Source organism: Benincasa hispida, chromosome 9, assembly GCF_027475165.1.
Source record: "Benincasa hispida cultivar pf3 chromosome 9, pf3_genome.v1.1, whole genome shotgun sequence".
Lineage (NCBI taxonomy): Eukaryota > Viridiplantae > Streptophyta > Magnoliopsida > Cucurbitales > Cucurbitaceae > Benincasa > Benincasa hispida.
The window spans coordinates 79,994,253-80,007,600 of record NC_143486.1 but is presented as its reverse complement, the minus strand read 5'-3'; the positions used below and the strand labels follow the sequence as shown (position 1 = coordinate 80,007,600).

The 13,348-nt window shown below is 33.9% G+C and overlaps 2 protein-coding genes across 3 annotated transcripts; both read left to right on the top strand.

The window, feature by feature from the left end:
* Positions 1 to 425: 425 nt before the first annotated feature.
* On the top strand, positions 426 to 5,168 carry LOC150034090 (conserved oligomeric Golgi complex subunit 6-like; the record flags this gene model as incomplete). Its single annotated transcript, XM_090317332.1, has 9 exons — positions 426 to 578; positions 682 to 789; positions 1,754 to 1,821; positions 2,228 to 2,351; positions 2,430 to 2,576; positions 2,727 to 2,990; positions 3,073 to 3,357; positions 4,113 to 4,259; positions 4,356 to 5,168. Coding segments are annotated over 9 exons (1,812 nt in total), but the record flags the coding sequence as incomplete, so codon positions are not given.
* A 2,412-nt stretch (positions 5,169 to 7,580) lies between these two features.
* On the top strand, positions 7,581 to 12,079 carry LOC120086823 (WAT1-related protein At4g19185). Of its 2 annotated transcripts, none has more exons than XM_039043625.2 (7): positions 7,581 to 8,031; positions 8,926 to 8,988; positions 9,131 to 9,247; positions 9,369 to 9,654; positions 10,599 to 10,754; positions 11,348 to 11,499; positions 11,610 to 12,079. In XM_039043625.2, the coding sequence occupies exons 1-7, from the start codon at positions 7,802 to 7,804 to the stop codon at positions 11,815 to 11,817; spliced, it is 1,212 nt and encodes a 403-aa protein (XP_038899553.1). In that variant the 5' UTR covers positions 7,581 to 7,801; the 3' UTR covers positions 11,818 to 12,079. The 2 variants fall into 2 exon arrangements, with proteins under 2 accessions (XP_038899553.1, XP_038899554.1); XM_039043626.2 differs by having other exon boundaries at positions 7,630 to 8,036.
* The last annotated feature ends 1,269 nt before the right edge of the window (positions 12,080 to 13,348 follow it).

The following is a 13,348-nucleotide window of genomic DNA, read 5'->3' as shown; positions in this document are numbered from 1 at the left end:
AGGTTTTGATATTTGAATTACTTTGAAAAGGGAGTTTTTATTTAGATCACCAGGTATTGTGGCTTGCGTATTTTGCTGGACATAATTTAAGTTAGAAGAAAGAAGAAGAACAGTACTCATTTAAGGCTTTGATTGGATTAAAACAGGATCTGGTATGACAATGAATTGAATTGATGATGACTGTAGTTTTGTTATCACTCTGTGCCATTTGGTGTCGCTTCTGAATTATTTCATGAATTCCTTATTTGTTTAGTTTCTCTTCAAAGAAGGAAAAACAATATCTGAGAACTCCTTTCTCCCATCATTTCATTGTTTCCTTGATAAATGTATCTCATCACCTGAAATGATGCACATTGTTATTACTTTCCTCAAATTTAGAGAATTGAACTAGATTAGACCATGACGTGTTTTTATATTGAATTTATTACAGAATTGCAAAGGCTTTAAATAGTTCTAGTGCTAGCATCGGGGACATTATTGGTACCACAGAACGCCTAAAGCAGGAACTCGAAGTTACTACACAGAGGCAAGAGATTGTGTCATGCTTTGTTCGTGATTATCAGATATCTAACGAAGAGGTTAAAGTTTAATTTTATATATTTAGTGCTTCATCGATGAAATAATAAATTTTGGCTTGAATGATGTAATAAACACTGTCTTTACTCCCTGGCATATCCACAGATAAATGCTCTGAGGCACGAAGATCTAAATCAGAAATTTTTCAAGGCTCTTTCCCATGTTCAAGAAATCCACGCTAATTGCAAAACACTGCTGAGAACACATCATCAGGTAATTTATTTTATTCACTGACTAACACACTTGTGAGAGACAGATTGGTGATATACGGGGCTTAATGAAGATTATCATGTTCCACTGCAAACTTATTGTTGGCCATGCTTTTGGAATTTAAGTTAACTATCGGCAATTTCACTGTCATTATAAACAATAACCGGCATATTTCATTTTACATTTAGAGCCAAGCTAGGTGATGAAGTACCCCTTATATCAAAACGTACTTAATTATTCTGTGCAATTTTGTTGCAGCACGATGCATGATTATCACTTTGTGTTGCACACCATTTGCTTGTGCCCTGGTATCTACAAATAACTTAATATGAGAAGTATGAATAGTCAACTTAAATATAGTTTAGTGGTTAAAAGACATCTTAACCTCTTTTGTGTGGTTGTTGATTCAAATCTCACCCCACGTAACTTAATGTTATAAATATAAATGAGGTATAAATCAGTTATACTTATATGTAAGATTGAAAATATACATGCATAGGATGAAAATTGTCATTCTTTTTAAGGTTCATGGTTTTAACATTTGGGTCACAGAAATTATAAATTAGGTGTTCTTAAGGAATGCCTATACCATTTTCATTTGATACTCTGTCTGTAATTAATATAACTATAGATTTGAATTTACAAATTTGTGTATATTTTTTAAATTAAATCAATAAAAAGTATGCAATTTAATTTAAAATAAAAGAACTTCTATATAGAATGATGATCAGAATTAACGATTCATAAATATAGATCTCCAATCTAAAATTTCTATTAAATAATGAAAGCTAGGAAAATCCTTCAAATTGCATCATATTAATCCATTATATTTATGTTAAAAAAAATCTTCATGAATATTTTTTCTTTAAAAAAATGCTTTTCATTTGCCTGAGTTATATGCACTATTGGACATTTTCAAATTTGTGTATATTTTTCTATCATGCAATGATCAGGGACTTCAATGCAGCGTGCAGGTTTGGAGCTTATGGATATGATGGCAGTGTACCAAGAAGCAGCATATGAGCGGCTGTGTAGGTGAGCTGCTTTGGATTGATTATTTCATATTACATATATTTTAAAACTACCATTGTTAAAAATTTTCCGAATAATTTATTTTCTGCCCAAAAGAGTGTTATTGTTTATATGTGTTCACTCGACTTTTAATCGTAATTCAATTGTTTTGGGACTGTCTGCTATCCAAAGATTTAAGTTTTGAATGCCACCTATGCACATGTGAAGGTATGCCTAAAGGTTTTCATGCTCTTCTTACACCCTTGTGAAATTGTAAATGGAGGACGTTAGTGTTTTTATTTTCTCCTTTTTTTGGGTGATAGTGTTTGACTTTTGAAAGGGCTTACGTTGTTTCATTGTGTTGCTTTTTCACGTTATGATGGTAATGTAGTGTGTAGACGTCTTTGGTAATATATTATTCTTATTTCAGGTGGGTTCAGACAGAGTGCAGGAGCCTAGGAGAAACTGATAATCCCGAAGTCAGTGAACTATTGAAAACAGCTGTTCGCTGCCTCAGGGAAAGGCCTGTTCTCTTCAAGTATTGTGCTGAGGAGGTGACATAATTGTTGATTGCTAGTAGGATTCTTATACCTCCTTTTAATTTTCATTAAAATTATTGATTATTGTTGTAGGTCGCAAATATGAGGCATAATGCATTGTTTAGAAGGTTTATCAGTGCTCTTACACGTGGAGGACCAGGTGGCATGCCTCGTCCTATTGAAGTACATGCTCATGATCCTTTACGTTATGTTGGGGATATGTTAGGGTGGCTACATCAGGTATGAAACAGAACTTTTAGTTGGTTTAGTATATTCTCTAGCTCTACTAATTGTACCCCAAGGATCCTTGCGATTTTGGAATGACTAACCCTCAAGGATGAGGATGTCTATTCTGCTTGTTTACCAGACTGAGAATTTGTTTTTATGCAGGCTTTGGCATCTGAACGTGAGCTAGTACATATACTGCTAGACCCAGATGCAGTAATTGATGTTGGACTAACTGCCAACAAGTTCTCCCCGAACTTAGAGAGTGAATCTGGATCACCAGACATTGACCTAACCTTTGTTTTGGATAGAATTTTTGAAGGAGTTTGCCGGCCTTTTAAAGTGAGAGTTGAGCAAGTGCTGCAGTCTCAACCATCTCTGATTATTTCATATAAACTCAGCAACACCCTGGAGTTTTACAGCTACACGGTGAGTAAAGGTTCTATTAGTATGCATCGCAATGGTCCCTCAACTTTTACTTTCTTTGTTATAACTGTCTGTTAAGTTTTAGATTTCAGATTTGCTTGGGAGAGATACGGCTCTATGCAATACCTTGTGGATGCTAAACGATGCTGCCCAGAAGACTTTCTTTGATATCCTTAAAAGTAGAGGGGAGAAGCTTTTGCGATTTCCTTCCTTTGTTGCTGTTGATCTCTCTCCACCACCGGCAGTTAGAGAAGGGGTTTCTGTGCTGCTGGAAATAATTGACACTTATAATAGCATGATGGTTCCAGCTTCAGGGAAAAAGGCTGCTTTTGATCCGGTGTTATCTGCTTTACTCGATCCCATAATTCAGGTTTGTTTTGTATTAAGAGTTAGTCCAAAAATAAAAGGCTTACATAGTAGGAATGAATTCAAGTCATGGTGGCACACATTTGAGAATTAATAACCTATGAGTTTCTTCAACAACCAAATGCAATAGGATTAGACAGTTGTCTGGCAAGATTTAGTCAAGATAGTGCAAGCGGGCCAAACACTCATGGATATAAAGGAAAAAAGAGAAAGAAAGAAGAGTGCCTAATGACATCTTATTTTTTGGCTAAGCCCCTGACACATATACGTGTATAATATCAAATCTGTGTTTACTTTGTTTTAGAGTGATGCCTTCTCAGTAAAAACTATGCGTAGACAAATAACCATGTTAGTCATTCTAGTAGAGAAATCTTAGTACTTGTTTATCCAGAAACTTATATCCCTTTTGTCGTGGGATGTATTCCAAGTTCTTCAAAAAATTGCTTATAGTAGTTGAGAAAAATATGATCAACTGGCCAGCTACGTTCACTAGCCCTTGAGAAATGAGTCTGGGTCTTTTCTTCAGAAAAATTTCCAATTAAAAAAATTTGACTTTTCTAAATTGTTAACAAAAGGAAAAAAAGATGTTAACTTCTCTTTTATTTGAATGGATTGATGCTTCAGCAAAACCTCCCTACCCTTTCGTTTACAATCAAACATTTTGACATCTTAAATGCTAAAACTGTCTTATTGTAGATAGAAAAACAGTGGCGCAGCGCACATTTAATATGTTTGATTTTTTAAATTTCAATTATGCAGATGTGTGAGCAAGCAGCAGAGATTCACAAGTCCAAGGGATCTGGCCACATATCAAGAAGGGGTAGGACAAATTCTGGTTCAGGTCAGAATAGCAAATCATCAGTAGATGCACTATTGTCCCAAAGCAGCCCTGCTCCAGCCTCTCAGGTTTCCATGACCACATTTTTGTTGTCAATGGCATGCATAATTATAATTTCTTTTTTCAATCTGAAGAAATATTGGTTTTCTATCACCTGAACGCAGGACACCGAAACACCTTCTAAGATCTTTCTGATCAACTGTTTGTGCGCCATCCAACAACCATTATCTGGGCATGAAGTTGCAGCTGAATATGTCAAGAAACTTGGAGTAATTATAAATAGTCACTTGAGCGTGCTTGTAGAAAAGGAAGTTGGTGCAATCTTACGAAGGTGCGACTTATCTCAGAAGATGACATATTTCCATAAGAGCTCAGAAGCAGGCAATGCAGCAGATGGACTACGATTGGCTGAGATTCAAGACACATCTCCCGCTTCACTTTCAGAGAGCTTGAAGGCTTTCTTTGGGCTTGTTTTGGGAAGTGAGAGTTCCCTTCCTGAGTTTGAGCTATTGCAGGTTCCCAAATTGCGATCGGAAGCCTGTATTCAAGTAGCTCGATCGCTGGCCGAAGCTTACGAGCTTATATACGACGCAATCATGGATCCAGACAATGGGTACCCAGACCCCAAGTCACTTGCAAGGCATCCTCCAAACCAGATAAGAACAATTTTGGGAATATAACTATAGAGGTTTTGTGTAGGACATTCTGTTTTGATTTGAGATATCATTGCATTGAATAGGTTGGTTCTACTGTTACTTTGTTGAGTCTAAAGCTTTAGATTAAATGGCACTGTATGTTGTACAGAATGCGGTCTAAATCCATTACCTGATTAGGCTGCCAATATATTTGCTCTTGTTTATTCTTCTCCCTTTTTTGGTCTCCTGTACAGTGTTATAGATTCTTGTTTTTAAACTCTCCCTTTTGTCTTATTGAACATACTTTTGTTGGCAATTTTTATTAGTAAGGATTTGAACTGAGGAATCTCTAACATTGTTGGGTTGTTTATTTGTTTTTTGGTTGGGAGAATATCAAATTTATACCTTTTGATTTTAGAGGTTTGTATCAATTTAAATCATGGACTAATTAATAACTATATTGATTTAAGGCCATGTTTACTACTCCATAATCAAATTGCTGTAATCATAATAGGTCTTTTTTTTTTTTTTTTTTTTTTTTTTTTTTTTTTTTTAATTCTTCATAATTTACATAATATGGTTAACTAGTCATCACTTTTCATATGATGATCGATTAATTATGTTTACAGCAAAATAAACTTGGTCTAAATTCTGAATTTTTGTAAATGTCAATTTATACCATTTATCATTTGGAAAAATCTCATGTGAATTTTGCATCAACTAAATCTCTAAATTTTCACTTTTAACATTTTTTAGGGATAAAATTATCCACTTTTTAATATAGGGTTAACATCTTTTCACTATGGTTTATAATTCTAAAAAGCTTTAAATTGACATCACCTCGTGTCATCACTCATTACTAATGATTCAACTAACTAAACTCCAACATGACTTCCTATTTCTATTTTACCTTTTATCAAATAAAAAAAATTCGGAAAATAATTTCAGCAGCCAAGATGTATGATGAAAGAGAGAATGAACATGGCCTATTTGAGCATAAATTATTGAATTAGAGCCATAAATTATTATTTTAAAAGTCGGTAGGATTTTTACTTATCCCTCTATTGAATTAAAAATTTGAAAGTAAAAGTAACAGAGAGAGAGAGAGAGAATAAACCTAGGTTAGTTTTGTAAAATTAAATAAACAAATTATCATTATAATCATTTAAGGAAGTAAAATAGACTAATTGAAAATAAATTCTTATATAGATGTTGGTTTTTTAATTTCATAATTCAAATCTTTGAAAATTTAATATTTGTTGATAGAGACTCTATTCGATCAGTATCTATCAATGATAAATATTGATAGAAGCCTATCATTGATACTATGTGATAGATATTAAAAGAAATCTATCAGTATCTATCAATATATATTTTTTTTTTACTATTTCTATAAATAATTTGACATTTTTTCTATATGTAAAATTTTTTTAAATAAATTTAATCACAGAGAGTTTTTTTTAAAAAAAATCACCTAACTTTGTTCATCATTAGTAAATATAGTAGATGAATTAAGTTAAAAGCTTCGACTTAAGTTGTTATGAATATTGTCTTACTTTTAGTCCGTGTTTTCTTTTTCTTAAACTGCATCGTAGCTCTAAAATAACTAAAACGGTGAAAAAGACAATAAATATATATATTTGATAATATAATTTTTCTTTTTTTCTTTTTTTCTTAGAAAAGAGAATATGCAATTTCTTTTTTTGGTAACAATTGAAAGAAACTTTTTACTTTTGTCGAACAAATTGGGTGTAGTGTGGTGAAACTTGGAAGACACGACGGAGATGAGTAAAATAAAATATCTGCAAAAGTGCAAGATGACAAAATAATACACAAATTTTTTTATTATTTTAATTTCAATTTTAATCCATATACTTTCAGGTTCTAATTTTACTTCGAGTAGTTTTAATAAATTTTAGATTTAGTCCTAAATGCTAGTTTAGGGTTAGATTTTTCATTCTTTTATTATCCATAATATTTTTACTTAAACATTTGAAAATAAATTCACATATTTTATTTTCTCACATGAAAATTATTATTGTTATTTAATCAATTTGATAAATATTAATTTTTAAATATTAAATTTAAGATTTATTAAGAGTATCGGGATTAAAATTAAAAGTATGAAAACTAAAATGATATTTTAACTTGATATAAATTACAAAGTTGATTTAGGTACGATTAAAAATCACTTTGAAACAAACATGTTTCATAAGTAGGTAATTAGTCTCATTTTAAGAGTTAGATTTAATATACATAATTTGATAAAATTCTCATAGCATAAATTATGTAATATAATTATAAACAAAGGAATTAAACTATAAGTTTCTTCAAATTATAAGTATTGAATTATATAGGTCATGTTTGATAATAATTTAGTTTTTGATTTTTGTTATTAAAATTTAAGTCAGTAGACACTACTTTTCATTCCAAATTTCTTTTTTGTTATCTACTTTTTTTCAATGGTTTAAAAAATCAAGTAAAAATTTGAAAAAAAAAAAGAGTAGTTTTTTAAATTTGAAATTTAGCTGAGAATTCAACTATTATACTAAAAAAATACACAAATTATGATAAGAAATTGAGAAGAAATAAATTTAATTTAAAAAAAAATCCAAAAACCAAAAATTACCCAATGGAGCTTAAATTTACAATAAGAAAACGCCATTGCGCATTAATTAGCAAGAAAGAACTTCTAAATTCCAATAAAAAACAAAAATATATAATTAGTAATTAACGTAATTAATTACTTTAATTATAGAAATTAATTTGCCTTAAATTCGAAGAGATGAAGTTCTTCAGATTTGATGCACAGCCAAACACCAGCGACCAAACATGACAGTCAACTGAACGCCACCGTCTTCTACCTCCACTCCCATTTCTCTGTTCTCTCTTTGTTTCATCGCTCGATTCGTTCCATTTCTCTCTGAAGGAACTTGATCGAAATTCGAGCCTGTCGACGCCCCACGGCGAGAGGGATGGCGGCAGCGGTCGGAGGAGGTAGTGGTAACGGCGGCGGTCTGATGATCGGCGGTGGAGATGTGTCGAAGGCGCATGCGGCTATGGCTTTGGTGCAAGTAATTAATGGAGGTTACCATGTTATAACCAAAGTCGCCCTCAATGTTGGGATGAACCAGCTCGTCTTTTGTTTGTTTCGCGACTTGTTGGCTCTCGCGATTCTTGCCCCTGTCGCTTATGTTCGGGAGAAGTATAGTTATCATCTCTTCCTATTTCTTCTTTTGCTTATGTTTCCTGTCTTTCTTCTTTGTTGAAATTAGTTGTTTGGGTTTTTGTGAGCTTTGTCTGATCGTCGTTTTGATCCTGTATCGTTTGTTTCGCTTCTGCTTTTTTGTAGTTTTTGTATACCGTTTTTATGGCGTCATTTGATTCTTAGGACCATTCCTGTTTGTGTGTGTGTTGAATTTTATCATTTATTTCATTTGCTAATTTTGACATTCGATGGAAGATGAAATTTAGGGATCGTGCAAGTTCGAATATGTAGATTCTTCTTACTTTCGACCTTTCTGGATTCCCAGGGATTGCTAAATGTATAGGCCAGTTTCGGGAATAGTTTACTGCTTCTGCTAGTATTTAGGACTTCTTTTTAATTGCTTCAGGCCATGTTTGGTTTTATTCTTCAATTTCATGTTGACTTTGAAGTTAATTTCTTCCTCATGGTAAATTAAAAGAATCAATTTCGTTATCTTCTGTCTGTCATCAACAAAGTGGTTAATACGAATCTTTAGAACTTGTAGAATTACCATAATTCGGACATTTATGATTTATGTATGGGTGGATAGACAAATTCGATTACTGTTTAATATTCAATATTGCAATGTTTGGTATATGGGTATTTGGCAATCATGGGTCGCTTCTTAAAAGCATGTATTTAAAAACTTTTACCAATTATAGCTCCACCATTAGGACACTTATTCCTTCCCTCGAGGAGGTTGGGAGTTCAAATCCCCATCTTCACATTTGTTGTTATAAAAATCCAACCAAATGTATTTCTCATATATTTATTAACGTTTGCCTCTCGTATTATGAGGGCATGGATATTTTAACATCCCATGTGTTTTTGTCTTCTTCCCTTCCTTTACAGGCGGATTCGTTTACCCATGACTCGAGACCTCCTCATATCATTCTTTGTTCTTGGTTTGACTGGGTGAGGTTATATACAGTTTCCCATATTCCAATTTTGTTCTGTACAGTTTTTCATCGTACTAATTGCTACTGGTAAAAGGAAATGAAGATTTTATCGATCTGGTGAAACATTCTATTTATTGCACTTATCTTCCTGTGGTTAGGATTTTTGGTAACCAGCTTCTCTTTCTTGTTGGACTTGGCTACACCAATCCAACTTATGCTGCTGCTATACAGCCTGCCATTCCAGTTTTTACATTCCTTTTTGCTGTTCTGATGGGGTTAGTCTGGCCTATTATTGTTCAATTTCATCACTTTACTGAAAATTTTAGTTAGTGCTTTTTGAAGTCAGATGGATATATGTTCCTTGTTCAATATTAGATCTTGACTTTGTTTATGCAGCACAGAGACTGTGAACTTACTCAAGCTGGAAGGACAGGCAAAGGTTGGAGGTACACTCGTTTGTGTCTCTGGTGCCATATTGATGGTTTTATTCCGTGGTCCAGCTTTGGTTGGAAACACTGAATCTGATTTCATGTCGCATAATGAAATAAGTGCAAGGGGTCAGCCAGAGCCTGCTGGATGGTTAATGTCTAACTTTCTGGAGTATGGATTGGATCATTTTCATGTTGGGGTTTTATGCTTGATAGGGAACTGTATGTGCATGGCTGCTTTCTTGGCTATCCAGGTACTTCACTGATAGTACACATCTTTTGATAATGACTACAGCATTTTTTCCTAATTGGAATCAGCACTTGAAGAAAATATCCAGGTTTCTTTTGTTTGGTTTTGCAAAAGTGTTCGACATGGATTGTTGGAAGCTCATAAAAAAATGGATTGTTGGTAGTAGAATCTAGGGGTGACTGGAGAGATGGTTCCCAGGTAGATTTTACTGAACTGTAACAGAAGAATCAATTAATAATAAAGTGCAGTGTGCAAGGAATCCTTGAGCGAAGGTATTAGAACTTATAAGGAGTACAGGGAAACAAAAAGATAGAGGGTTAAAATGTCATTTTGCCAGGAAAAAGTTTTTTTGGAACATCCAACTGGCAACTGAGAAGATTCTTCAACTATTTCTCATTTGGTTTTTTCTTCTAGTTAATTTTTAATATGTTATAGCAGTAAATAGATTTTTTTTTGAAAAGGATATACCATTGAAATTCAGTGTTATTGTTGCGTAAAATTAGAAGCTATTAAATGAATATAGAGATTGATGTAGATTTTGCATCCTTGCTGGTTTCAAAGGTCCATCATATCGTAAAGTCTCATTGCAGGAGGGTGGGGATGATGCATAGGGTCTTACTCTGAAATGTTTCGGGCATTGTATTGATACTGCGATGGGAATGCTATTAGAGTATTATAAGGGTATATTAATAATTAGTTAGAGGAGTTTGTCAGGTAATTTGGTTAGAAATAGAGGTTATGGGAATGAGAAAGGTAGGCAGTATTTTGGTGAGCGATTTAGGGCTTGAGAGAGATCTCAAGATTGGGAGGGTCAGGTAATTCGGACACTTAGTTTATCTTATAATATGTTATCATTTATGAATCAATATTTGGATTTTATCTTACTGTGGAATTATTTGTCTTCATATTATAGTGGGCAATGTTTAATAAATTTCTTGTACATTATAGGCACGGGTGTTAAAGAAGTATCCTGCTAACTTATCGGTCACAGCATATTCTTATTTATTTGGTGCTATGTTGATGGTGATCACATCTTTCTTTATGACCAACGAATCCACAGACTGGAATTTGACACAATCAGAGTTTTTTGCCGTCCTTTATGCTGTAAGTTTGTTTACAGCTTTCATACTACACCCCTCCTTTACCATTTACTTCAGAACATTTGTTGCTCGTGTAAAGCTTACAGGATTCAATTCCTTTGAAAAAAATCGGGAATCACTTTTCCCTTCCCATCAGTTCACTTTTGAATGATGACTTCAATATGCTTGGGATTCTGACCTTCACACTTCAAAGAGAAACCACATTATATTCCTATGATCCATCTCCATAAACTATGCAAGAAGTGAAATTTTGGTTCATGCCTGCTCATTAGATTAGGATTTAATTCTAGAATTGGGTGTTTGTTTTTCCTCCATACACCTGCCTTGTGTTTTCGATAGAGTTGGGAAAAAAAAGGGTCAAATGGGCTGAAAACTTTCCCTCACCCCTGAACCCCACCGCAAAAAAGGGGAAAGAAATAGGGATTCTCGTGCAAATAGGAGTTACCAATTTTTTTTAGGTATTTAAAAATTTTCTTGGTGCTTCAAATTTATCAACAAGAGTGACTTGCAACATTTGCTTCACAGTGAATATAATAATGATAATAAAAAGGAAAAGAAAAGAAAAAAAAGGTTAAAAAGATCAATTTCTTTTGACAGGGAGTTTTTGCATCTGCCATCAATTATGGACTCTTGACATGGTGCAATAAAATATTGGGACCTGCATTGGTTGCTCTTTACAATCCACTTCAACCTGCAGCATCTGCGTTGCTATCAAGAGTTTTCATAGGAAGTCCTATTTATCTTGGAAGGTTTTCCTCAATCTTAATTACATTTTATACATTTACCTTACAAGTTTGATGTTAATAGGTTTACCTCCCAAACTAAAAGGTAACTGGTTTTATGTTCTGTTTGTTGACAGTGTTTTGGGGGGATCTCTTATAATTGCTGGTCTTTATTTGGTTACTTGGGCGTCACATAGGGAACGACAAACGACTCTGATTTTGCTACCGCATTCAACCAGGTCCTCTGAACCACTTATTCACAAAGATGCATTGACTAACAAGCTTGCATATCAGATAGGTCACATTTTCTCAGGTTCTGCCTCAGCACCCAAATCTGTAGATTAGACCAACTTCTGATGGGATTTTTGATGTAAAGTTCTCCTCACAGTTCAACTTTTTCAAAAGGGTGGCCTCAACATAACTGCGGCTTTGATTGAAAACCTTAAAAAGTTACCAATGTTGTAATTTTCCAATGGGATTACATGATTCATTATTCTACCTGCTCCCTGTATTGCTAACATATTTTTGCTGAATAAGCTATCTCAGAGGTCCAGATAGAAAAGAACCATGTTATTGCCATCAATATCATTTAGATTCAGTTTGTTTCTTTTCCAGGGTTTTCTTATGGTTGAAAGATTGCACTGGCCTCGTTGTGGTCAGGGGTGTGAAAATTTTGATTTTGTATACATACCAAATCAAATCGAACGATTTGTTTTTGATGAAAAGGGGAAGAAAAGAACACAGTTTAAAAAACCACGATAGTAGACTGATTTTTTTTATTATTGATTTGATACACAAAATACAAGATGAATACTCAAATAAATAGAAAAGAGGAAACCCTAGGTGCACGATAAATTACAAAAATGTCCCTAGGTCAAACTACTATTTTCGACACTCCTCCTCAAGTTGGGGAGTAGATATCAATAAGACCCAACTTGCTGACATAATAATCAAAGTTTTGTCTAAGCAACTTTTTGTGAGTGCATTTGTAACTTATTGATTTGAAGGAATATAGGGAATGCATATGCTTCCATTGTCCTCTTTCTTGGATGAAATGTCTTGATCTTCACATGTTTTGTTCTATCATGTTGAACTGGATTATTCGAAATATTTATTGCCACTTTATTGTCGTAAAACAGTTTCATTGGAAGCTCACTGTCTTGATGAAAATCTAACAACATTTTCTTCAATCAGATCTCTTCACATATCCCTAAACTCATAACCCTATACTCAGCTTCAACACTGCTTCTGGCTATAATCCCTTGTTTTTTTTTATTTTTCTAGGTAACCAGATTACTCCAGACAAAAGTGCTATACCCAGATGTTGACTTTCTATCAACAACAAAATCTGCATAGTCAGAATCGATGTAAGCTTCAATGCAGCGTTTATCGGACTTCCTGAACATTAAGCCCTTACCAGGAGTTTCCTTCAAATATCGTAAAATACGCTCAACAGTTGTCATATGTTTCTCATAGGGGGCCTGCATGATCTGACTGACAACACTCACTGCATAGGATATATTGGGTCTAGTGTGGGATAAGTAGATTAACTTCCCAACTAATCACTGATATCTTTCTTTGTTGACAGGAACTCTGTTATCTATATAATAAGATTTGCATTATACTCCACAGGGGTGTCCACAGGTTTACATCCACTTATACCTGTCTCTTTGAGTAAGTCAAGAGTGTACTTCTGTTGAGAAATTGAAATACCTTCTTTTGACCAAGCCACTTCCATCCCGAGGAAATATCTTAACTTTTCCAGGTCTTTAATCTCGAACTCCTTGGCCATTTTCGTTTTAAGTCTCATAATATCAACATCATTTTCACCAGATAACACAATATCATTGACATAAACAATGAGAACTGCGATCTT